Consider the following 25,111-nt stretch of genomic DNA (forward strand, 5'->3'; position numbering starts at 1 on the left):
TATCTAATCGAAACTTTTAGAAAAGGTTCTCACTTTAAAACATTAGAGATAGATTTTGACGGATAGATGATTTTTCTTTTGAAGAGGGCGACTGAAAAATATTCATCGATCACTGGAAAAGTGAAGAGGGGCCATTGGATTCATGTGGCGCAACTCGACTAATAAATCGACGATCCTTCATGGGGCCGCATTATTTGTCAGTGTTCCGAAAGTGTCACAGCGGCATTCGAGCGAGGTCACGTTTACTAAATCTATGTTTTATACTGTCGCTTATTGTCAAGGAGGAGTCCTCTGCGAACGATGCCGACAGATCCGCGCGAGCAAATCCTAGCGACTCGACTCGATTTCAGGATCCACGATATCACCGAACTTCCAGCTCGACTAAAACCTTCTTTACCCCTTTCATCTTATCCTTGCGAGAGTTTTGGACCGGCTCCGAGCTTTACTCGGACGATCTGCTCCGCCGATCGCATCGGCGCCACCGCTGCAAAATTTATTTGGGAATATGGAAAGCGGTGTCAGGGGTTGATTGTAAATTCTCAGGGATTCCCATCGACCTGATTTCTTAACTCTCTTGGCGTCTCCTATCCTTGTTTTCTTCGTCGTCGACTATCCAATTTTCTAGCCCTGGATAATGTCGCGTGACGTACGACAGAAACGTTTTAATTTGAGATAGAGTTAGTACATTTCAGAAAAAGTTGCTCACCCGCGAATCTTGGTTCGGACAGTCTGTTTCAGTGTGGTTTTTTCGTGAGGACGGTGAGTTTGTTACGAAATGAAACTCGGCCTCGATTTAATTTTAATGTAATTTCTTTAATTTCCATAACCTCGGTCAGCAGCTCTTATCTCCGCCTACTCCCTCGAGGCTTTTCCCAGTGAGTTTAATTTTCCTAGCCCACATTTAAAAGGGTAGAAAGTTTATTTGAAAATGTTCAAACGAAAATGGAAGTTATCGCAATCTCGCAATTTTGTTTCCAACCCGTCCACCGACGCAACGCGATGCCTCGCGCCACCCTCGTTCAACTTCTTGATCGAATTTTAATTTAATTTCTTAATTCGCCCTTTCAAGCCCGTCTCTCAGCCGTCTTTCTGCTTCGTCGCGAACCTTTTTACTTCCCGGCTCTGTTACTTTCCACTTTTAGCTCCCCGGGGACTTTGAAAAATTTTCGCGAAAACATTGAATTAATTTATTCCTATCCCTTGCAAGTATCAAACTTTTAAATCGCGAGGAAAGAGATTTTCAGTCGCGCGTTAAAAAGATATCTCCGGAGTATAAATAATCACATTGCGTGCTTTATAATCACCTAACAAATTGGTATTCTGTTGCGCAGTCGTTATCGCGTTTATCAAGACGCGACACGATAATGTTATCAGCCAGTCGAATTAAATAAATTCTCCTACCGTTTAACAAGCATGCTCGAACTCGTTCAGCCATTTTGTGCCGCCTCCGTGCGTGCATACTTCAATGACAATTAACATGCGTACGTAATAGCACTGAAGTTTTACTCGAAATCGATATTGCACGATTCCAACAGAATTCCAATTTTTGCTCTTAAATTCATTCGCATGCAATATTCATTTCTGTCGTTACGTTTCCAAACGTTCAAACTGAACCATTTCACTTCATCCGAATTATTTAAAAAAAAGAGTCATTGCGATTTTTACTGCAAAATTACGTATCAATTTTTCACTTGTGACTCTCTTTCCGTTCTCCGTCTATTGGAATTCTCATCGAGAACTCGTAGAACTCGAGACGTACAGTCATGTGATCCGAATACTATTCGCAGCTTCCAAACGCTGATATCAATTTACTTCGCGCGTCGTTTCTAATAGGTCAAACGATTGGTTCCTTTGCCTTTGGGTTTTTTACAGCTAAGTATCGCGATTTCAATAAACGGGTTCGTTTCGAATTCACGAATGCTCGAACGACAGTTCGATTCGATGATAAAAAGCGCTCACTGTGGAAGCTACGTTGCCTCTTTGCCAGAGGCAGCCTCGATTATCCTGTCCTCGTAATTAGATTATCACCCTCGTGAAAAAGGGATGGTGTTCGAGAGGGCGATTGATGAAAATGAGCGTGGAGAAAAAAGAGATTCGATTCTCGTCGAGGCAGCGCGATTACAGCCGATAATCAGTCCTCCTCGTGGTATAAACGTCCCAGACTCTCAGAGGAAACTAATTTCCTTCCCTTAAGAGAAGTGTTCTGTTTTTACCGTCTACCGGCGAACAATGATGTCGAGATTGGGGAACCACTTTGTTCAGTGACTTTAAATCGGAAAAGAGAGTTTTGTAAGATGAGATAAATGGCTGATAGGAGTTTCGGAGGGCGTTGAATATCACAGTAATTTATCCCTGTTGATTTTATTGCACTCGTACCACCGGCTCCTTAAGAGGCGGAATTAATAATCTCGTTTTATTCTCGTTCTCGGATCCCAGTGAATTGCAAGTCGTAATTTCTTGTATCGAATTTAACGCCCGACTTCTGTTCCTCTAACTCAAGTTATGTGTTTAGTTTTAATTCCATTAAAGACGAAAAAGTAGTCTATAGAAGATTTAGCGTAGAACTGAGCACGAGCAAAAATTCCGCCGCTTGTTCGATGTTTTCACACGACTACGGCTTAAAAGTTGGAACATCTGTTCGCAAGTCGTCAAAGCCTTCGCGATTGCGAACTTTGACGATAACAAGCCTGACAAGCGGAGTTCGTTTCTTGCGCCGTTGACGAATTCGTAGATTTAGATAACTTCCGACCGTCAACGAAGAACGTCTTCAGGTTTTCTGGAGAGTAACGAGAGATTTATCTCGATGGTATTTAGCACGTTTTTCCTCTTATTTCCACTGCCTTCGAAGATATACGCCTCCTCGGTGGAATTATTCTCTAAGGGTTCGTGAAAATCGAGAAAAGTAGAGATTTCACGGTACTAACTACCCCGTATACTCCATTGAAAGTGGTCTGTGTGTGCCGTGTGGGTAGAGCCGAGAATTTGCTAGAATAGGAATCACCGTGGAAAATCCTCTGGTGGCAAGCCGTGGAGGATGGCGTTGCGCAGTGTAGTAAAATAAGGGTAAATTAAGGGTCGAAGTTTGGAGAGGTCCTCCGAGAGGAAAGCGAGACTGTTTTTGGTATCGACTCGACGTTAGACGCCACTGTTTTTCCGCCAAACACTTCCGCCCGCTGTTTGCGTTAATATTGAACAATCTCGAACCTCGCGTGGGAGTCGCATATTTTATGCAGTCAATAAATCTTATCACAGGCAATTTAGTAATGGCACGAATGTTAGGAATCAGAGCGCGAAACTTGGCGTTCTTGAATCATTTAAACACATAAATGAAAACCAACGTGGTATCAAAATTTCACTTGTAATTAAATCAGCATTCGCTACACGAGTCCGCACTAATTTGAAATTGTTTTACCTCGTAATTAATTTACAGTAATCAATTTTATAACGAAGTTGAATCGTAAAATGATCGTATTTTAATTGGACTTCCTGTTATGCTCTGAAACTTCATGCCTCTCACGTAATAATGCAAATTATATAATTTCCTGATAAATGTGTAATAAGTATCGAAATATCATAGATAAATTTAAGGATTTCGGAAAATGGAATATCTTTATAAAATTATGGAAATAAGATATCAGCCATTCCTGGTTTGGTGCACGGGAACGATGTTTGTCACATTTCCATACGACTTTCAGAATTCCACGAAGCTACTCGTGTGGGAGGATAACGAGGCAGTCTCCGAGACCATCGCAGAGAAATCGCAACCGGTGGTGCGTCGTTACAAGGTCCCGGTTCCTGGGGGATTCAAGGCCCGCGTCAGACTACTGATTCCACCCAATGCCGATTTGTCTGGCGCCGTCAAATATCCTATGCTCATCTTCGTGTGAGTAATCACCTAACCATCGGATCTCTAACGAATGAATCGTGATTAAAATCAGAGAAATCTACAGCTTCGATATTCCTTTTTTCACCCGTGAATATAAAATAATCGTTTAGAATCGAGGTTGATTTCCCCGGACGTTCCGTTTCCGCTTTTACCGTGTATCTCCTTTTTTCGCATGCAAATGCGGAAGCACCGCGCCGCCATGAATACGCTTTAATGTCTTCGAAACGGATCGGAATTATTCGCGGCGAACGGCGCACGAGACATAGAAAGAAAAGGAGAGAGAGAAAACGCGGTGGCGTGGCGGCTACGTCGGCCGCAGCCTCGTATCATTTATCAAAACTTTTTGCCACCATCTGTCCTATCAGAAGGTGTCGCGAAACGTTCCGAAATATCGTTGTGAAATTCATTCGATGCTGTGTAAACGTGACCCGTAAATTTTTATGAATATCCGTTCGAAATTAGTCGGCTAAATTGCGTGAATATTAATATCTCGTGTATTACGCGATCGTTCTGCTTTTTTTTTTCAATTTTTTTTAGTCCGTGCGTTCAATCAGTGACACGAGAATCCTGTGCTTTCACTTTTTTTGGAAACAGTTTTTAGTCGCTGGCGGATCGGATAGAAGCGAAATTGCAGCGAACTGTTAGACAGTTAATTGACGGATCTGATCCGTGTTGGTGATTCGATTAATTTCGTCGACGACGGACGTTAATTCAAGTTCCGAAAATTTGATTACGCACACCGGAACTCGTTCAAAGTTGATTAGACTGTGTACAAATAGAAATACTTCCGTTAAATTGAATAATTGAATTGAGTCCGGAATCGTGTTAGGTTTTCTTGATTTGCTCGAGTTGAATCGTCTGTTAATTGCCAGGCACGCGTATGTACACACGCTCGTGCGTACGATTCCTGGTGAAATAGGAAATTAAAAACCTAGGATCGCGACCACTTGTTCGGTAATCATCGACCGCACGATTTGGCCGCGGAGTAGAAAAACTAAGGAACAATCGGAATTATACATTCCATCGTTTGGTTTCATGAAGAGACCGTTCAATTTCATCGAAATAATGTTACACGCATGGAAAATCAATTAGAGTCAAACAAATTTTATCGTATATTGAATTTCATCGGTATTAATTTATCAGAATATAGCGACCATAGTAATAGCAGCTTGTGCTACTTTTTACAAACTGAGTCTTATTAAATTATTATCTGCATAAATCAGTTCCGGACGTACGCGTAATTAACTGTACAAATTGATTTCCTTTTGTAGATTATAATTCTAACAAGAATTCTATAAATTCTATCCATGTTTAAATTTAATTATTTTACCGCATTAAGTTATATGCATATAAATTGTAATTTCGATATTAATTCTTCGTACGAATCATCTAATCATATTCAAAATTATTCCATTGTATTACGTACGTATCCAATTAAAATTGATATTACAAACATGAGTGCATACATCACCGCGCATTCAGATTGTATTTGTCGACGACAGTAGATTGTGAAGCGACAACAATCGTTCGTGCAGCAATTGTAATTTATCAAATCTCATATGCGCAGATACGGCGGGCCAGATTCGTATCAGGTCACGGAGAAGTTCAACGTCGATTGGGGCACGTATCTCGTAACGAACAAGAGTATCATCTACGCGACCATCGACGGCCGGGGCTCCGGTTTAATGGACAACGGCATGCTATTCGCCGGATATCGAAACTTGGGAACGGTTGAGATCGCCGATCAGATCAACGTAACCAGGTGAGTACTCGACGCGACGCGACAGCTCCGTATCGTTCAACACGAACAGCACGTCATTAGTTTGCATGCTGCGATACGATCTAGTTCCTTCTTCAGTTTCGTTATTTCGACTTAAGTGCAAATGGAATTCTAATTTCGTCGTACTAAACCGGCTTCGACTCGATCCTGCCGGAAGTTGCTGTCGACGCTCTTGTATTTTAATCGCGGAACAAATAGCAATTGTAATTTCGTGTAATGGTGAACGAAGTCTAACTCGATTTTGCCATCAAATTTGGCACGGCGATCGATCACGATCATGAATTGCGGTGTTTCAGTCTCGGTGCATTCTTGGGTAATTCGTGTATACGTTAAAGGCTCGGATTAATCCGGTTCATCGTTAGGGAAAAAGCCGTGTTTGCATCTTAAACGAAACGGTATTTTGCATTTTAAATACAGTCGACGCAATTTCCTCCTCTTTTTTTTTGGAAAAATATTGCCGATGTCAGCAATTCGATGAGGCCAGGAGACGGGGGTGGGAAAATGCAAATGGATTTTAATGCGTTATAGTTTCGTCGTGCGTCGTTGTCCCAGCTCAACGGGCTTTGATCGCGGGCACCGGCCCTAATTTCGTTGTTCTCTACGTTGTACCACTTGTCCCTTCTACCCTCTCTCGCTCTCGCCTTCTCTATTTATATGTAAAATGTCCCCGGATGCAATTTATCGAGTACCACCGCTACCGGTCGTTTTAAATGCAAAAAGACGACGCATTGCCCTTGTTATTCTATGCATTTTTAATGCTCGTGCGTTAGCGATAGAACTGCGACCGATTTATATTTATACCGAGAGGCGATTTTTTTTTTTTGCGATTCCCAACGAACCGATGTTGCGGTCGATGTCGAGATAAGTCAATTTATGACGTGTCCTCGTCCCTTGCATTTTTATTCCACTCCACTTTTCCCCGTTCTCTTCCCAATTTGATTTATCCGCTTGATAGAACGAATTACGCAAATTTAACAGATGCCCCACAAATTTAACGCTGTTTTATCAAAGCCAGAATTGCGATACATAAAAAATTAGTATCTCGTAGTTTATGAAAAACGAAGGATACGAAATCACATTAATTATTGATTGAATACGAAAACCAGACATAAGGAGTTTGGGAAGGAAAAGGTGAGAGGGGGTAAAAAAAGCCGAGCTTTGCTGTGGGTCGGAAACCGAAACCGCGACGCGTGCAAAATTAACGACGCAGGAACGATAGCTTCGTTTTTCGTTCCGTCTCTGTTTCCCACATTTTCCGGGCCTCGAAATTCAAATGTCCCTATTTTTCTCTCCGCGCAACCGCTACACCCACCGGCGCCGCAGCACCGAGACCGCGACCACCGGGAAAACAAAGAGCAGAAGGACGCGATCTCGTCGAGAAGAGACAGTGGAACACGGCAGGGGACGGGAACGTTTCTTGAAATTCCCTGGGTGACTTGGCGGCGAATCTAATTATAGGAAGAGCCTCTCCGTCCCTGTGGCACCCATGCCAGACGCTGACTTATCGGGAGACGACGCGGTAATCCGTTAATCCGGCTAACAAACTCGCGCCACGTTCAAGTCTCGCTCCACCGAATACGCGTCTCCACGGTCAGACCACTTTTTCCTCGTGATGAGCCTGGAACTATCAATTCTTGCGGGTAGTTCTGCTTTTTCGACTGTTTTTCATCGATCGTACCTGTTCCCACGAAAAAACTGATTATTAATCGAATACTAAATCCTGATATGATACACGACACGTCGTTGTCCAAGATTAATATCTGCCCCGCTTTCTCCTGCATTCTGTGGATTGAAAAACATTATTTTAGATTATGCAATTTCGATTTGAAACTGTGACTCTTAGGATGAACGGATTGAGATAAAGTAGTGAGAAAGAGTCGTGTACTTTAGAGTGGCATCCGTTTGGGTGAAAAGTTGGCTAAGGTTTCGGATGTTCTCTGAATAATTTTGATGTTTGATAACTTAAAGAGGATTTAGGTGCTTCTGATCCGGATAAAGGGATTAATTCCAAAATGCATTAATAAAATCCAATATCCCCATGATATTATATTCTTTATGACCCCCGCTTCTGCAATCAGGAAATCTCTCTTGCGAACACCGGCGAACAACGACCGTCTTTCGTTTAATTCTCCGTGACTTGCAAATTCTCTTACCGTAATCGCTCGACGTTGCAAGTAATCGTTACAGAGTGTAGAATGAATGTAAATTTTGTTTTCACGTTAGATGCACGTGTGAACTTGGCTATTATTATTACTGAGAAAATTGTTATTTTCACTTAATATTTTAGCCACGTAGGTAATTAAAAGATAACTTAAAATTTGCATTTGATCGATGGACATAATCCATCGAATGAATCCTGTAATTAGAAAGTCTAAAAATGGTCTAGAGTTAATCCCCGAGCTGCCATCACCGATAAAATATGAGCGGAAGAAAAAAGACCGATTGCAAGATATAAAATCGAATAAAAAGAAACGAGTGACCAGTGGCTTATCTTTCGCGAATTATTGATTCCAGTTCACGGCTATCTTCACACAGGATAGCCGGCGAAACGCGAGAGCACGCGGAGAAACGTTTGAAGGAACGAGGGGATGCGGCCCTGCGTTGGCCGAGCCGGTATTCACGTTGCAATGTTTTGCTGGCGCGTCGCAGAGCGCGTCCGGCCAGTAAAAAGCGAGTCGTGAAATTGGAACCGGGCCAAGCGATTGCGGAATCGGCCAGCTCTCTTTAACCTCCGCCCTATTGCGCGGGGTGTCGTCGAGCCTGCGTTCCTGTCACCGTTTCTCATCCCCTTCGTTTCCCCCCTTATTCCGTGTCCCCCCCTCTCCTTTTCTCTTTCGTTTGATTTTTTCAACGTCCGTTCCCTCGTCTTTTTCTTCCGTTCTCCCGGCTGTTTCCCCCGTCACGGTGTTTCTTTCGTATTCTCCTTCTTTTTTCTCTCCGCACTTTCCCCATCCACCACTTCCACGTCGTTCACTTTTTATCGGCGTTCCCCCTTTGCCATCGCTCTTCCTCCGGTTTCTCCACCTTTTTTTTTTGCCGTTTCTACTTTGATCGCTATCAATCTTTCTCTCTTCCTCTACGTCTTTCGTTTCAACAATGGGAATGACGTTGTTAGGATAGATTCTGCGGAAAGCGGTTAATATGGTCGGTAAATAAAAGTTCCTAATGGAAACCATTGGAGTGAAATGGCTCTGGTGTTCAGTCACTTGAGAATTTTCAGTGACGACCTCTTTTCTATTTTACTAAATTCTATTGATTTGCAATCGACAGGAATTTCGGAGAGTGTAGGTCTTAAAACTCTAACAAATAATTCTTATGTCTTTGACCTAAAAGTTAAACATTAAACTGAAAATAAATCTTCTTATATTCAGATATTCGCTTGGAAATTCCTATTATCCGTTATTCTTCGTTCCATTAAACCCTGTCGCTTCATAACTACTAAATTTTTCACCAGAACACAGTTTTAAAAAGAATTACTAAACCCCTAAATATCCTGCATTTGTCCTCACAATGCAGGAGATAAGTAGCGAAGCGAGCGGACTATTTAGGCTTTCGTATTCACGCACCCACTATTTATGGGCTCCTTTTTATTAAATTCTATCCCCCCATAACTGCAGGAATTTTCAATAGAATGGGCGCGGACTTTTTTAAACCGGTACCATTAAACAACCGCTAGATATCCGGCATTTATCTCAGTGTCGCCCGTCCATTAGAAATTCCGAAAAAGCCACCGAATTAATCTCCTCGGTATCTGGCCGTCCCCCTCTTCCGCGTATTCGGTGCACCTCTCGTCCTCCCCTATACACCTGCTCGCTTTTTCCCGAATTGCTTTGTCCCGCCGTCGAACCACCGCTGTTGCTGTTCGACGTACGCTCTATTGGTGAATAACCAACCCGGTGACCGAGAGAGATAAGTTCCTTTTTTTTTTTTCCACCCGCGATTCGAGAGATCCATTCAGGGGTGAATTCGATCGAGGACGATGAATATTACGCGCCGCGTCATCGAGCAACGATGAATTTGGCACGGTGTCCGCGCGAATGACAGCTCGCTTTCTATCTAAAAGAGGGAAGCTTGTTTCGTTCCTGTTTTTCTTGTATTTATGTTCGTGGAACAGTTTGAGTCAAACTTGGTTCGAGCACCCAAGACTCCTTACTTTTCCGAGTAAAGCAAGGGTGAATAGAGTGTGGAGGTTCCGTGTGGCCGAATCTCGCGAAGTTAACGAGGATTAAAAAGGAGAAACGACGCGGCACGGGTAGAAATTGAAGGAGCCGAGGCAGTAAAACGAAATAAAAAAAAATAGAATGCGGGGTTAAAGCGCGAGAGAAATGAAATACAAAGCGTGGAGCTGTATGAAAGGTCGATACAATGAAGTGTAAAAAGGTAATGAGATGCGGAGGTAAGACCGGCGAGATGAAAGCTTGAAGGATACGGGCGAATATGATTTACGAGAGGAGAACGAGGAAAGGAAGGAAACAGGAAAGGAGTGAAACAGGGATTGGCTATGAAGGAAAAACAGATGCAGATTAGCACCGAGTGACGCGTTAATAGCGGGTGCAAATTGAAATTTATTATTGTTACATTTAAATGCATTAACCATCGCCAGACAGATTTCTCGCTGCTGACGCGTTATCTCACGCCTGCGTTCTCTTCTCTTTGATCCGGAGCCACTTTCCAACAAGCCAACGCCTGACAGCACTAGCGTCGAAGTTAATTAAACAGAGAACCACAAAGTGATCCGATCCGATCTGTCGAAAACAATTCAGCAAACAAGCCTCGTCGAACATAATTATCGCGCTTGATTAAAGAAACTCTCCGGCTCTCTCTTACTGGCTCTCGAACCGCTCCTTTAAGCCCTTTGATCTTATACTGATTACTTCCTCGGGTTCTCCAGAAACAAATGATGAAAAAACGATACGAGATCGTTACCTATCTACTCGTTCATTTGCACTCTCCTTTTATTAGATTACGTATTCACAATTATTTGTTACAATTAATTAATTCTGAACTCGATCTTTCCACATGAGTAAAGTACAGAAAAAGAACACCATTTAGTAAAGATACATATGGTCGATAAATGAAATAACAGGAAAGAGGGACTGGGAAGTTTTCAGGAATATTTGAAAAAAAGAAAGATTTTTTTGCGGTGGATCAATTCAGCCGATGCACCCTCCTTTGATTGGTTGTTTCGTTAAAACGCGGGATCACAATGCCGAAGGCGGATAGGGATGAAAAATTTCAGCACGCGATAGTGGAGGAGATGGAGAGGACCCGTGTTCGTTGGGAAAAAACGGTGGCTCGATTATTTTCGAGAGCCTCGGATTTCAATTTATCGCGTTCGCTCCCCCTCATCGATTCGCGGATGTATCGGTTCGCACGTATAGCAACCCTTAATTAAAAAAAAAGGAAGAAACGGAAGAACGAAACAAAATACACACCGCACGTGAAAAACAAGCCATCAGAGCGGAGTATGGGCAACCGAAAAGAGAGAGAAGGTACAAACCGGGTGCAAACTTAACCCTTGTCGCCCGTCCAATGTTTGCGTTCGGCGCCGGTATTCGACGCGATTGCATTCCTCAACACAGGTGTTCAATCCTTTCGGTTCGAATCTTTGTTGAATTGAATTAAGCTGTAAAAGTAAAAGAAATTCTTTCTTTTTGCTAAGTGAATGTTTTCAAACGACACTGCACTTTGATTACTATAGAAACTTTAATGTAAAAATTCGTTAGCTCAGAGAATTCTATTAGTTTCATGGAATTATCGCGTTAGAGTTAGATGTTTCCTTTAATAGTAATTAGTTTCTGCCTCGTTCGAATCCTATTTCCCACATGGGATAAATCGGGCATTGAACGTAACATCTCATAAATCCTAATTAGACTAGAATCCATTCTGCGAATCCGTAGAATTGTTCCGATCGCCCCCGTTCATTTGTCAGCGTTCGCTGGAATGGTCTCGATACGACAATCGGTATCGGGAACAAGAGCAACCATCGAAACTTTGATTAAACTTCAGACCTCCTCGGCGCCGCCGTAAACTAACGACCCACTTCAATCATGCGAGGCATAGCGAAAAATAACGATTCTTACAAACATCTGGATCGCCTCCAACCACCGCGACAATGACTCCGGCCAATTATCGAAACCGTCTCGCGAATGCTCTAATTAGCTTTCGTACAAGAGAGCGCACACCTTTGTTCTGGTTTTTATTGATTTCTTAAAGACACTTGAAGCGTACCGGTCCATTCCGCGAGAATCTCGACATAGAATCCGAGAACAAAATAGAACGTGGCCTTGTTTACGAGTGGGCTGTTAAAAGTCCCGTATGGAAGATAAAGCGGCCATATGATTCAAAAAATGAAATTCCATCGGTAAAATTCGATTGCTCGCGGTCGAGCCGGCAAATAAAAACAGAATCACGAAACAACATCGGTCGAAGCAAAAATAGAATCCGATGCGGCGGTTGACTCGGGCGATTTATGAGCTAAATAAATTTCGGGAAAAACGGAATTCGTCCTTCGTGTACCACGCAGTGCTCTATTTCTATGGGCAACCGCGTGGCCGCAACTCCCCTTTGAACCATTATTATTGAGCACGAGCCGGAGACAATAGCCGTAGCAGAGATTGGAAGGAACCGGCTCCTTTTTCACCCTTTCCGATCGGAAATCGCGTATTTTCCCCCGACAGAGAACATCGAATGCATCTTCCGGTCGCTAGAACGTTAGTCCATTGCGATACCGACCACCCTTCGTCTTCATTGAGACCTTATGGTCCGTGTAACTTCATATTTAACCATTTTCCTTTGAAAGCAGAAGGCGTACGATCTCAAAAACGTCTAAAAACATTTATCTGTCATTTGTCTATGTAAAAAGATATTTTATATAAAAGAGATTAGAGAATAATATACGGTTCTCCCCTATTTTTATAATCCCGTTGATATCAGATGTGGGAATCTATATTGATCTTCTCTTGGCCGATCGAAGGATATTTGGACCGTTTCCAAAAGTCGTCGATCTGAATATACGGATTTGTCTTGGGATACTCCGATTTTCGGAAACGTTGAAGCGCAAACAGTGTTCGGGCGGTTCGGAAAAGATCCGGGAACTTTGATTTCGCCGGCTAACCCAGATCCAGTTGTAGCTGGAATGACGCAGTGCAGTGGGAGAGGAACAGGGCGCAGGATGCGGGACTTCAAAATCCTGACGCACGCTCGGGTCGCAGTTCTTTGGAAACTCTGGTGTTGGGGTTTGAAGCTCGACTATCCCGTTACCTTGTATCCCTCTGATTTCCATCCACGAACCCTCTTTCCGACGGCCGAGCTTTAGTGAAAGCGTCGGGCCTACTTTGGAAGGGAAACCCGCGTTGATTGGCTACAGGACATCCTACTTGCAAGTTAACAGACTTCGGGTGTCGTGTCTATCCCACTGAATATCTAAGGAAAGTCCAAGAAGCAAACTTCCTCAAATATAACTTTCGCTTTAATTTGCAAAATGACTGGGAAATGTTCTTGTTCGAATGATTTATTCTGCTTTGAAGGTGCAACTCAATTTCGCGAATAACGCGAATATTGAGAAAACACGAGAGTCGAGAATCACAGTGGAAAAGCGCTTGATGTTTTCTTCCGGCTAATTTTCTCGTAGCCAGTTTCCCCGGCGTAGATGTTAAGGAATGATATATTTCTCGCATTACTCACGGAACGACTTTAAAGCGTATAAAAAGCTCACGAAGTATCTCGTCTCGATCCCCGTAAACTCGTGGCTCACGAGGCAACCTCGTTTATATGTTTATAAAATTCACGGAATGATTGAAACGCACAAAGGAAGAAAAAGTTTTGAAGCAGTGAGAGGAGAGGCAACGAGGTTCGAGAGCTTCGAAATTCTCTGGGTCGTCCATAAATATCGTTAAAAGATCACTCGCTAAAATAAATGTCGTCCCCCTAAGAGCTCGTTCACCAAATGTATTATGCATCGGTGTCCGAGTTGCATTCGCTGTTCGAGCAAGATGGATATCATGAAAGCTCGTCGTATGTTCTGTTGTTGTTGAAAAATAGATACAACGAGTCGAGTAGCTGTCCTCGGCTGATGAAACGCGCGGTCAATTCTCGTGTCCGCATTTTGAACGAGAGTCGAGTGTCTCGCGCAAATTCTCTGAAGCGTGCTTGAGGTAAAGAAAATGAATCCACGCAGGGCTCGGAGCTATGTAGAGGGAAATCTCGGATTTAAACTATGTTGGTATTTGCTTTGCCTTCATCAAGCAGAATTTGGCAAAGCCTGGTGTATGAACATAGCGCGGTGGAGAACGATAGAGAAGTCGAAGAGAACTGGAGATTGTTCTAAAGAACAAAGAAGCCGAAAGTCGAAGTGTATGTATATACTTAGACAGTTCGATCGTGCGGTATCTCCCGCAGATACGAAGTACGCGCCCGGAAGGCGGGCGCCACGTGGGTTATACTACTAGTACTATACATACTATTACTACTGCCGCGTATAATGCTAAACCGATGAATCTACACGCCCGCCGCCCAGTCAATCGTCCACATCTTTATTGGCACTAGGAAATAAAAATATTTCATTTCTAAAACACTAAAACTATAATTTTCAATTTTCCTCGTTATATAATAAACAAAGTTTTTATTATTAAATATCTGGAAATAAGGATAATGGTGCGATTGTTATGTCTTATCGTCGACGATTTCATTAACAAGCAGATTTTCCCGTCGATTGCAGATACCTACAAGACACACTTCCGTTCATCGACCGTAGCCGGACGGCGATATGGGGCTGGAGTTATGGTGGATACGCGACAGGCATGACGCTTGCCAAGGATTATCACGGTGTCTTCAAGTGCGGCATGTCCGTGGCACCTGTAACAGATTGGGCTCTTTACGGTACGTCCATGAGAGATAATATTTTCATCCGTTGAACGCCGCATACTTCACTCCTGTTTTATAGTCCTTTTGTTCCCCGAACATTAAATATTCCTTACACCACGGCATATTTTCCTCTCTTATCAGTTTTCACATGCACGCAATTCACTTTTTATGTAGCCTGAGCGCATCTCCATCTTACGATATCGTCCTCTTCCTGTTTTTAATTAAAACTTCGAGTTCTTGACAGTTCTACGTGATCAATTCGTTAACATATTCAAACTTTCATCAACGATATTTGCTCATTACGCCTGCCATAATCGTAAACGTATATTGGACACGAATTTGATACGACGTATCTCCTTATTTGATGTACAAATCTGTTAAACCTTCTGTTCGACCCCGTGAAATTTACTCTGCACATACCGGAGGTACGATCGAATGTCCTTAAACCCATGTAAATGTAATTTCCAGGCGTGTTTAATCTTATTGGTTCCATCTGGATGTTCAAATAATTTGATCCTGTCCATCCGTAATAGAAATCGTCGAAACGAGTAAAATACCTAGAAACGAAAATAACATTATCTACTAAGTTGAATTCGTCAGAATATCCGTTCGCGTTGCAAAAGTAGCGGAAACGAATCAGAGAAAATAACAACCGATCGCGAAGATTTGCTCACTAGAATTATAAGTACCAGAGTATAAGGCAACGAAGCAGAAGGGGAAGCCGAGAGCCCAGACTTGTCGACGGTTCATTTCAGCCTCGATCGAGTCAATTATTGTGGAGGTCATGTTGCTACGCTCGCGTTTCGAGATACCAGATTTATTTCCCGGACGAAGAACTCATCGTGCGGAATCGTTCGTTCGCACGAGCATTCGGAATGTTCGATCTTCCTCGTCGATGCACGTTTTTAAAGTGACGATTTTATTTTATTTTTTTCTCTTCTTCCTCTTCTGAAAACGTCGTCGCGTCTGAAGATATCGGTTATAGATTATGCCTTTATTAACTTTTGTTTCTCTCTAGTTTTTAAGAATGTATTGGCTATACAGTCAATCCCAAAAGTTCATGTACCTTAGAAAAACACATTTCCTATAATTGAAAATAGTGCATTTATCTTCTAATTTCGATATTTAATGAGTTAAGTATCATTATTTGGCATTTTATTGATGTTGACGAAATCCGACCATTCCAGCGTCGAAACGGCGAACTTTTGCAAAAAAATTTCGTTTTTCCTTAATAACTCCTAAACTGTTGGTCGTACGGGAAAATTGTATGATACCTTTTTTGTAGAGGACGACGAGATCTACAATTTCCATATAAAAATTCTTCGCTAGCATCAATAGTTACCGAGTAATTTGCGAAAAACTGTTTTTTCGTTTTTCGCAAATAACTCGTAAACTAATGATGCTAGCGAAGAATTTTTATATGGAAATTGTAGATCTCGTCGTCCTCTACAAAAAAGGTATCATACAATTTTTCCGTAAGTCAAGCGGTTTGGGAGTTATTGGCAAAAAACGAAAATTTCGCGAAATCTGAAGGGCTACCCCTTGGAAAAATTTCGGAAAAATTGAAAAATTTTTTTTTGTCAAAATATCGAAAAATTCCGAAATATATTCTAAAACGCGTCAAAAAATTTATTATCGAATTGATTTAAAATTTGGCAGGTAGCTTTTTAATCTATAATAACAAATTCAACATGCTAGCATCGTTTAAGTGTATAGCTCATACATCTTTAAGTTGCTTACCATATTTCTTTCACGAACTGAAATAGATATACACTTCAATGTTAATAATTCAGTCAGTTCAATGTTAAAAATTATGAAAAGCCGGGAATAATAGATGTAGAATCAGTGGTTTCGAGGGATGTTCGGAACATTAGGTAGTAATTAAATTCATTATAAAGTTACATATTCCTCAGAGCTAACAGAATTAACAATGTGGTACATCGAAGCACGCTAATTAACAATTGCATTACTCTGACGTCGAATTGAAACTAAAAAAAACATCGAAACGGAATTGCAGCCGACAGAAAAACGTAGCTTACTTTTGTACGCAGTGAAAAAATTCCGATTCGCATTCACGTTTCAAATAGCAGCGAGCGAAATTTCGCTAGTCAAAACAAAAATCGAAAACATTCGCGTATACAAAAGAGATTCGTTCTTGGGAATCGAGTTCCATACAAAATCGAATCGAAAACATAGAACGTTTCTATTAAGTCGAGAAACGTTTCCCTCGCAACGATGCAAAGAAAAATAGCACTTTCGACGTAATGGAACATCGAACACAAGCGTTTTCGCAACAACGCCAGACGCTATATAAGTTAAATTATTCAATCATTTTTTATCGCTGATACTTTCTTGTACTGTCTTTAATTCTCTGTTTTTATTGTCACGTATTTCATCTTCGTTCCCTTTTCATGGTCGACCTCGTTTTCATATTGCCTTTCGGTTATGTGGCTTCTAGCTTAATATCCGCGGCGTTGTATCGTGATCATTATAGGTGCGAAGCAATTTCCAGACAGGCTCGAGGATTAATTAAGTGGCGTGCTGGGCGTAACTCACCGGTGCGATTACGCGCAAACCGTGCTGTTTCGTTTGTGCCATTCTCTATGCCAGAAAGAGCCTCTTCTCGTTGAGAGGGATCATTGTCTGGCTGCTATTTTTAATTAAATCGGTGGAATGTCCCTAAGCTGCAATTGTTGCCTCCTTCACGCCGGCTTTTGAATTAAAACACGAAGCTCAAAGCTGCAATATGACGCTTCCTAAGCTGTTTGTTCATTGTCGAATATTCATTTAATATCGAAGATCTACATTAATAAAGAATTCTGTAAATCGTTGCGCAGATTCGATCTACACGGAACGATTCATGGGGCTTCCAATGGCTAACGACAATTTACACGGCTACGAGCAAGGTCAACTGTTAAACAAAGTGGATAACATTAAAAATAAAATGTACTATCTAATTCATGGGACTTTGGATGATAACGTGCATTATCAACAGTCCTTATTGCTCGCAAAGGTCCTCGAGCAAAAGGATATACTGTTCCGTCAACAGGTACGTTAAGCAATTATCTCATTGTACCATGGAGAATTTCTGTTCATTTTCGTGGTTTATAAAATTCCTCATTTGCCCAAAGCACCGTGAAAAGCAGGTATTTAAAAAAGCGAGTTGAGATGAAAGTTCGCTATGCACGGCTTGTATTTATTTCAAGTGGTTTACGAAATTATTATGCTTAGCGTTTATTCCATAGCTGTTCCACTGCGTTTAACGCGATTAAATTCCATACAGCAAATGACAGTTTATACTGTGCGCTGGGATTTCCAGTTTTTCATTCCAGTTAATTTTAATGTTCGAATGCCAATTATACGCTACGGCGTTTCACGGTGCTGTTCATTCCTTTCGTAAAAAAAAGGATTCGGATTACTGAATGAACGTAAATCCACTAGGAAGTTTATACGCTAAATGAACGGAAAATTGAATTCCTTTTTGCAGACCTACACGGACGAAGACCACGGAATCGCTCAATCACGCGCTCACCTTTACCATTCTTTGGAAAACTTCTTGGACGAATGTTACGAAGCCGATTCGGGAAGAACGACAATCTAGATGCCCTGCCTCGTCACCTGCCTCAAATTCCACTTGTAAATACCTTGCCACTTGTACATACTCGATGTACAATATGTAACATGAAGAGTTAGTGTATATAATTGAAGGATGAAACCCGAGATATCGATTTGAATGATTGAAATCGAAACGAAATTTTCTCCGATACCCGCCAATATATGTATTAAAATTAAAAATCAAATGTCATTTTCGAGTGCCAAAACGAGCAAGAGGATTCTTTCCGCCTATTTTCTCGGAGACGTTCACCGAAGGCCTACTAGATTCGAGATGAACCATTTTTAGCCCCTTATAAATAAATGAAAGAATCATTGAATGATTGTTGTAGAAGCACGAGCAAATGAAAATCGTTGTATGTATAAGCGCCGACGACTTGTAAACGTCGAGAGCGAGAGGAATGTTTTCTTGTGGAATATATTGCATTGTTATAACACAGTGTATTATAAAGACACAGTACTGTAACAAGGATTCGTTTAATTACGGATTTGTACCACATGTTCCTTTCTAGTTTCTCGTTGAAGTAAATATCGAATATGGAACAATATACGATAGTTAAACTCTGTGTAAAGGAAAACTATATCCGGTATTGGTTGTGATTTTTAAAATTCTTTTTAAAGTGAAAGATATGACAGAATATACATCCGAGTGACATCATCGACGATATCGAGTATCTTGTATTTCCTTCTTTTTAATTCAATAGTTTTTGGTGGTGGCATATAGTTTATTAGCACTTGAATCACTCATATAGTTTACGCTGTTTTGCCAAGTATCTTGGCAATATTGTACGCATTGCTTTATAAGAATTATTTTATTTTATATGAAGAATATACTCTGTAACGATAGACTGGGCAAGTGAATGTAATCACACGTATGATTATTTACAATTGAAAAATAAATTTCTTCGTCTTGGTTTTATCAATGTTAGACGCTAAAACTTCTCCAGTGGTATCATAGTTTAAGATTTTCATCGTGTATATAAGTTGCTGTACTGGTTGTCAAAGAACTCCTCAATATGATAGGGCTATTTCTCTTTACTATTAAAAAAAAGAAAAATATAAAACATTATCGCGACTTATAGTTAACACCTAAGTGTATATCCCGTAGCGTAAGCGACATATTAACGAGAGAATTAAGGGAAGTTTAAATACGACAATTTTATAACGAAAGGACCACTGTAATGGTTTCGACGACGGATCAATAGGAACTTCTCGAATTAATTGTTATCTTTTATTCAAACGTATTGTACAAAAATATTTAATCAAATATATACAATTCAAAATACATTACTTGGAAAAAAATATATTCAACCACGCGTAATTAGGAGAAAAATATAACGATACTTCAGTGGTATTACGAAGTTATTATCATTATTATCATCCCTTCACTATTTGTTGAATGTATTATGAATAAAGTTCTATGTTTTATTAACACAGAGTAATCCTTTTTCACTTCCAATAAGATCTTAAGAATTTTCTGTCTCTTTGAATCTGAAAAATCGATTATCAATAATCATTTGCCAAATATATGTTTATATGTTAAATAACATTAAGAAACGTACTTGCACTTAGTACACGTATAAAATACTGTTTGTCCTTCATCTGCAGATCTCAGCTGCAATGTTGCATATGACATTTTGTCATTTTGGCATTGAGGGCATTTTCTTTCGACAACTGGACCTTCCGCTTCCTCCTCATCCTCATCCTTTTGCTTCATCGAGTCATAAACATTTTTCGAATTGAAGTGAATGGTGTACGTCATTGCCATGTCTCCAAAAGCTGGGATTAAATATTATTTCTGTTACTTACTGACAATTCCAAATGTATTATGGGAAAATAAACAAATATAATAAAAACCTTCTGGGCCCCATTCTCTTTTGCAAGCATAACATTTCACACCTCCTATATCGCGTAACAACGGCAGAATTGACCCGCAGTCGGAACAAAAGCCAGGTGTGCTTATAAAAGAAACAGTATCGTTCTTTTGCTCCATTCAAGATGAAATAAGAAAAACGTAATAATACAAAAACAACGCAACAATAAGAAATCAACACTGTACACGTGAACCGAGAAAAATAAACTTCTGCTTCGATCACGAATCACGATTAATATTGGAAGTGAGCGTTGCATTGCATAAGTAAAACCTGAATTTTACCATTCTTCAAACAGATGGGACTGCGGTAAAAATTCTTCAAATTCGTGTTCGTACGACACACTGTTGGTATACATAATTCACGGTTGTCGCATAGAAACTAGCTTTCATGTTCGATATAGATAAACGCCGCGCGGCACGGCGTTCCTGCGCGTGTGTTTTGCTCGTTTACTCGATCAGAACCGGCAAAATGGACGATATAGCACTCCGAGTGTCTGATCATGTTTTAGAAGTGATTTTTTCGTATTTAGATCTGCACACGTTGAGGAACTGTTCGCTGGTGTGTAAACGGTGGAACCGTTTCTTGAACGACGAAAACAATGACGCGTGGAGGATGCACTGTATCAGGAAACTGGCCCAAGAAGCACTCAGCTCCGATTTATTGTCATCTGTGCCCACGTATAAATCGAAACTCCGTGCATTTTATCACGCGTGGAACCCGAATGACTGCTCCCGCAACATTTACATTAGGCCGAATGGATTCACCATGCACCGGTAAAAGTTTCGATTCTGTCATTAACGCGTGTCAATCTTCTGTTTACGAATCGTTTCGTTTGGATATGCTCTGTGACAACGTCAATCGATGAATTATAAAGTTATTTCTCGATATGGTACTGTGTTGTGTTTTTACGACAAACGAATTATGGATGTTACGTCAGTTACGATATAAAATGCTGAATGAATAAGCAATAAAGTGCAATTTGTGTTTATAATTCCTTGGTAAATATTCAGTGTTCTGATTTGTTGAATTGTAGAAATCCAGTTGCCCAGAGCACAGATGCTTGCAGAGGTAAAATTGGCTTCAGGCATGGACGTCATGCATGGGAAGTTATTTGGGAAGGACCATTGGGCACGGTAGCAGTAATAGGCATAGCTACCAGAGAAGCTCCTTTGTTGTGCCATGGATATGTAGCGTTAGTAGGCTCTGATGAACATTCCTGGGGTTGGAATCTAGTGGATAATCATTTGTTACACAATGGAAATGTGCAAGGGAATTATCCCTTGCTTAACAATGCTCCAAAATATCAGGTATGTTTTGTTTACGCTAATTTATTTTTGTAGGGAACAAAAACGTATCGTGAGTTTTTAATCTTCTGTAATTAACAGGTTGGGGAAAGAATTAGGGTAATATTAGATTGTGATGATAACACATTATCTTTTGAAAGAAATTATGAATTTTTGGGAGTGGCATTTAGAGGTATTGTATCCCCATTTTTGCCAAATAACAGTAGAGTCTTAGTGGAATGTGATTTCTATTATTAATAAGAAATTAAATACACATACAGGACTGCCAGACAAAAGATTGTACCCATCTGTATCTGCTGTATATGGAAATACAGAGGTATCTATGGTGTACTTAGGACCACCTGTAGATGGCTAACACTTTACTTCTAGTAGAAACATATCCCTAAGGGCTTGAACAATGTTGTATAATGAAACGATCATACTAAGATGTCTACTGTGAAGTAGAACAAGCACACTAAGTGAACTGTATTATATTCTTAAGAGAGGTGTGTGCCTGTTCGTTCAGTCAATAACATTGTAAATAGTATTAGCATTCCATTCCAGACGATACGAGTCCATAAATAGGGCTTTACACAATGCTAACAATTATAAGTTATTCGATAAGTTTCACTTGAAATTATACGCCCGCTAATAGTCATTGCCGATAAAGTCTGTACCATTGTACGTACGTTTGATAATGATATCTCTGGTTCAAATTTCACGATTGAAAGTACCTTGTACACGAAGAACATTGAATAACGCGTCAGTGATTCCAAGATAATCATGTAAAAACTAATTTTTTAAGTTAGACAATTTTTTCAAAGAAAGTTCCTTCTCGAAGTAATTATATATGTTCTCTAAAGAGACGTAAATATTTTGTTACGAATCTTTTAAGTCTTTAGTTAATTCCATACGAGGGGAAATAAGTATTATTCTTTATTCTTCCTTACGACATTAATATATTCGAGTCCTTGTACAAATACGCTTTATACGTATGTATAAATCCATTCGCATGCCAAAGAAACGGCAACTTCTAATTTCATTATAAAGTAGTCATACACCACTAAGAAGTCTACCATAGCATAATATTGATAATTCATTATTTGTACCATCTCTATGCAGCTTGCATAATTATGTGGGAACTGTGAAAAGGACAACTGTGATTCATACTCATTTTATTAGCGTACTCTTTTTTCCAATGATAGATCTCTTACGTATTTTTTATCTTATTTATAATAGTTATTTGTAATAGTGAAAACCAAAAGAGAACAATCTCACGAAACATCAATTACGCTTCGTCTTTTAATTTATTAATTAAATAGGCTTCTCAAATTAATCTCTATTTTCTGATGTTAGCAATCGATTTCTTTTCTACTGATAGAATAAGTAGTGAAATCGTTGAATAAATGGGGGATATCTTCGTAATTATAGTATACAGGGTGTTCCACTTAAAGTGTTCATAACCATTTTATTTTCGATTGTACAGAGCAACGTCGCAATTTGTAAAATACTGGACGAAAGTCCAACCAATCTGTATAATAATCAGTAATTTTTCTTCGTTATTTTTTAAGTAGTGCAAAGCTAGGAACGAAATGGTACCTGTTGATCTCGTCTACAAAGCATAAAGATCGAAGGATTCCTTTTTTACTTGTAAGAAATTTTACCCTTCGGTTGTAGTACTGCATGGGAAGAGGTTTTATTCAGCTAAGAAATCATGTAATTTATTATCGCGATGTGGAGTTTGATGATCACTATTGTGATCGATGCACAAGACATCGTATTTAATTAAATACGATCAACTTCTTCGATTCGCTTGAGCATTTAGTCTAAGAAAGAGCTGTATGGAAATCGTGAATCGTGCTCCGTGAAATTTACTTATAGATAATAATGAATCGCCTGCGATCTCGACTCCAGAACTTAAAAAGGAATATGTACCTACATACATATATATATTTCATGAGTACGAGCGCAGGCAAGAATGATTTTTGATGTACATATATTTATTATCGTCGTTGCATTTTTTATGTGATAGCCTCGATGAAATTAGTTCTTTTCTAAACTTTTGTACAGAATCGTGTACATAGCAGATCATGGATAATGTATGGAGAGGAAATAAACTGTTGTTTTATATATGCCCTGAATGGTTTCATTCGCATAAAATAGAATATATTACGGGTCACGGACTGATTCAGAATTAATACTACCAATATTAAACGTGGAGTATAGTGGTGCCTTATTAAAGATTCTTTCAATGTAACTTCGATGTGGTAATACACAGTAACATTAAGTATAACGACGATCTTAATCGACGTCAAACCCGTTAAAACGATTCAATCCATTAATAAAAACGAGGAAACAAATGTACGCATCATTTTGTAAATATATGTATTACACGCGCATTAGTTGCTACCATCAGCGGAACTATTCTGTACAATCGTTTAGAGTTTAGAGGATGCCTGGATTAGTCGTAATACGATTAAGCTTGGAACCCCGGTATACTGGTAGGTGTATTAAGAGTGTGAAAGTTTAAATATAAAAGAAGTGTACATCGCTCTGTAAATAAATTATTTTATTTTAATGCTTTAATGTTTGCATTCTTACATACCATTTAACGCGCCTTGCATATCATCACAATTATGATTAAATCTTAATTAAACCTAGCCGTAAGGAATGGAGAAAAGCAATCATATCCCAAGGCAAGATCTTTCTTTTATTCGAAACATTTACACATGAATATTTCGTACAAACCTTTCTCATCTCATGATTCACGCTATTAAACATCTTATCTCTCGATAAACAGTTCGTAATTGAACACAAAGCTTTTTTCCTCATATTCTTTACGATTTTCCCGTTTAGTACCAAATTCGCACTTATATAGTTTATCATCGTGATAGCAACGTTTCCAATCGCTTATACAAAAATATAACAATGGAAAATTTGTTGTACACTTACTTCGAACGAATGGTAGACAATTTCTTTTTACTGCTGTACAACTTTTAAATATTTATTTTATTGTTGTTAAGGATTAGAATGACTCCCGGTTTTCTGTATGATGTAACTATTACTGACTTCTTATTCGGATCCTTTTGCGTATTGGGATTTCATTAATAATATTGCGGTCAAAAGTTCATTTAATCACGTATACTGTTTTCATTTGAATGCAACCATTTTTCACCATCGCGTACTCCGTACCTTTTGCGTAAAAGGATACAAAAAATCAGTTGTGTAAAGAGTGCGCACAGTTGAAGCTCTTAATAGTGCTGGAATATCAGAATTATTTATATTCTTTAACTCTGACTAGTCATGCAGTAATATCTTTTTACAATAGCATTTTCTTACGTTCTCCATAATTATATCTAGTTTATTCAAATTTAAATCACAAATGAATACAACGAATCATATATTTAGGCCATGCCAGCGCAGATACTTAATAAAGTTTTAATATGGATAAATTAGTTAAATATTATGAGCAAATATTCATACGATCGATAAATAGTCTTTTGTACATTGACAAAGACAAACATAATCGAGTGTTTTGCGCGTCTGTTGTCAGAGTAAACGCAAATACGACACAATTGTAAATAAATTGTAAAATAATTCATTAGATTTGTAAAATCATTTGAATGTTATATATGTACATATTACTTAGTAAAAATCTCCGATTTCCCGTTTTATAAAAAATAAAATAGCTGGCAGTCAACATAAAATCATTGTAGTACCATTCTTGTAGACTGACTGTACAGAATGTGTTCCATATCTAATGTACAAGTTACATACTTTATTATGTGCACACTATCAACACAATCAATAT

General features: G+C 39.6%; 3 protein-coding genes across 4 annotated transcripts in view; 2 read left to right on the forward strand and 1 right to left on the reverse strand.

Moving 5' to 3' along the window:
- The window catches only part of LOC108628287 (dipeptidyl peptidase 4 omega), a 165,456-nt gene extending 145,881 nt beyond the window's left edge, over nucleotides 1-19,575 (forward strand). For both annotated transcript variants that reach the window (XM_018030113.2, XM_018030112.2), the window contains 5 exons: nucleotides 3,696-3,883; nucleotides 5,454-5,648; nucleotides 14,386-14,546; nucleotides 17,369-17,580; nucleotides 18,019-19,575. In XM_018030113.2, coding sequence (XP_017885602.1) covers nucleotides 3,696-3,883; nucleotides 5,454-5,648; nucleotides 14,386-14,546; nucleotides 17,369-17,580; nucleotides 18,019-18,132 — 870 coding nt within the window. In that variant the 3' untranslated portion in view covers nucleotides 18,133-19,575. The remainder of the gene's footprint in view (nucleotides 1-3,695; nucleotides 3,884-5,453; nucleotides 5,649-14,385; nucleotides 14,547-17,368; nucleotides 17,581-18,018) is intronic.
- RpI12 (RNA polymerase I subunit RpI12) lies at nucleotides 19,361-20,258 on the reverse strand. Its single transcript, XM_018030116.2, has 3 exons — nucleotides 20,001-20,258; nucleotides 19,706-19,922; nucleotides 19,361-19,634 (listed from the first exon to the last, which is right to left on the reverse strand). The coding sequence occupies exons 1-3, from the start codon at nucleotides 20,134-20,136 to the stop codon at nucleotides 19,610-19,612; spliced, it is 378 nt and encodes a 125-aa protein (XP_017885605.1). The 5' UTR covers nucleotides 20,137-20,258; the 3' UTR covers nucleotides 19,361-19,609.
- A 145-nt stretch (nucleotides 20,259-20,403) lies between these two features.
- Nucleotides 20,404-23,879, forward strand: Fsn (F-box synaptic protein). The gene is made up of 4 exons (XM_018030111.2): nucleotides 20,404-20,790; nucleotides 21,051-21,324; nucleotides 21,403-21,493; nucleotides 21,582-23,879. The coding sequence occupies exons 1-4, from the start codon at nucleotides 20,405-20,407 to the stop codon at nucleotides 21,674-21,676; spliced, it is 846 nt and encodes a 281-aa protein (XP_017885600.2). The 5' UTR covers nucleotide 20,404; the 3' UTR covers nucleotides 21,677-23,879.
- The last annotated feature ends 1,232 nt before the right edge of the window (nucleotides 23,880-25,111 follow it).

Source organism: Ceratina calcarata, unplaced genomic scaffold (genome assembly GCF_001652005.2).
Source record: "Ceratina calcarata isolate Rehan_Ccalc_2016 unplaced genomic scaffold, ASM165200v1 scaffold514.2, whole genome shotgun sequence".
NCBI classification, from domain to species: domain Eukaryota; kingdom Metazoa; phylum Arthropoda; class Insecta; order Hymenoptera; family Apidae; genus Ceratina; species Ceratina calcarata.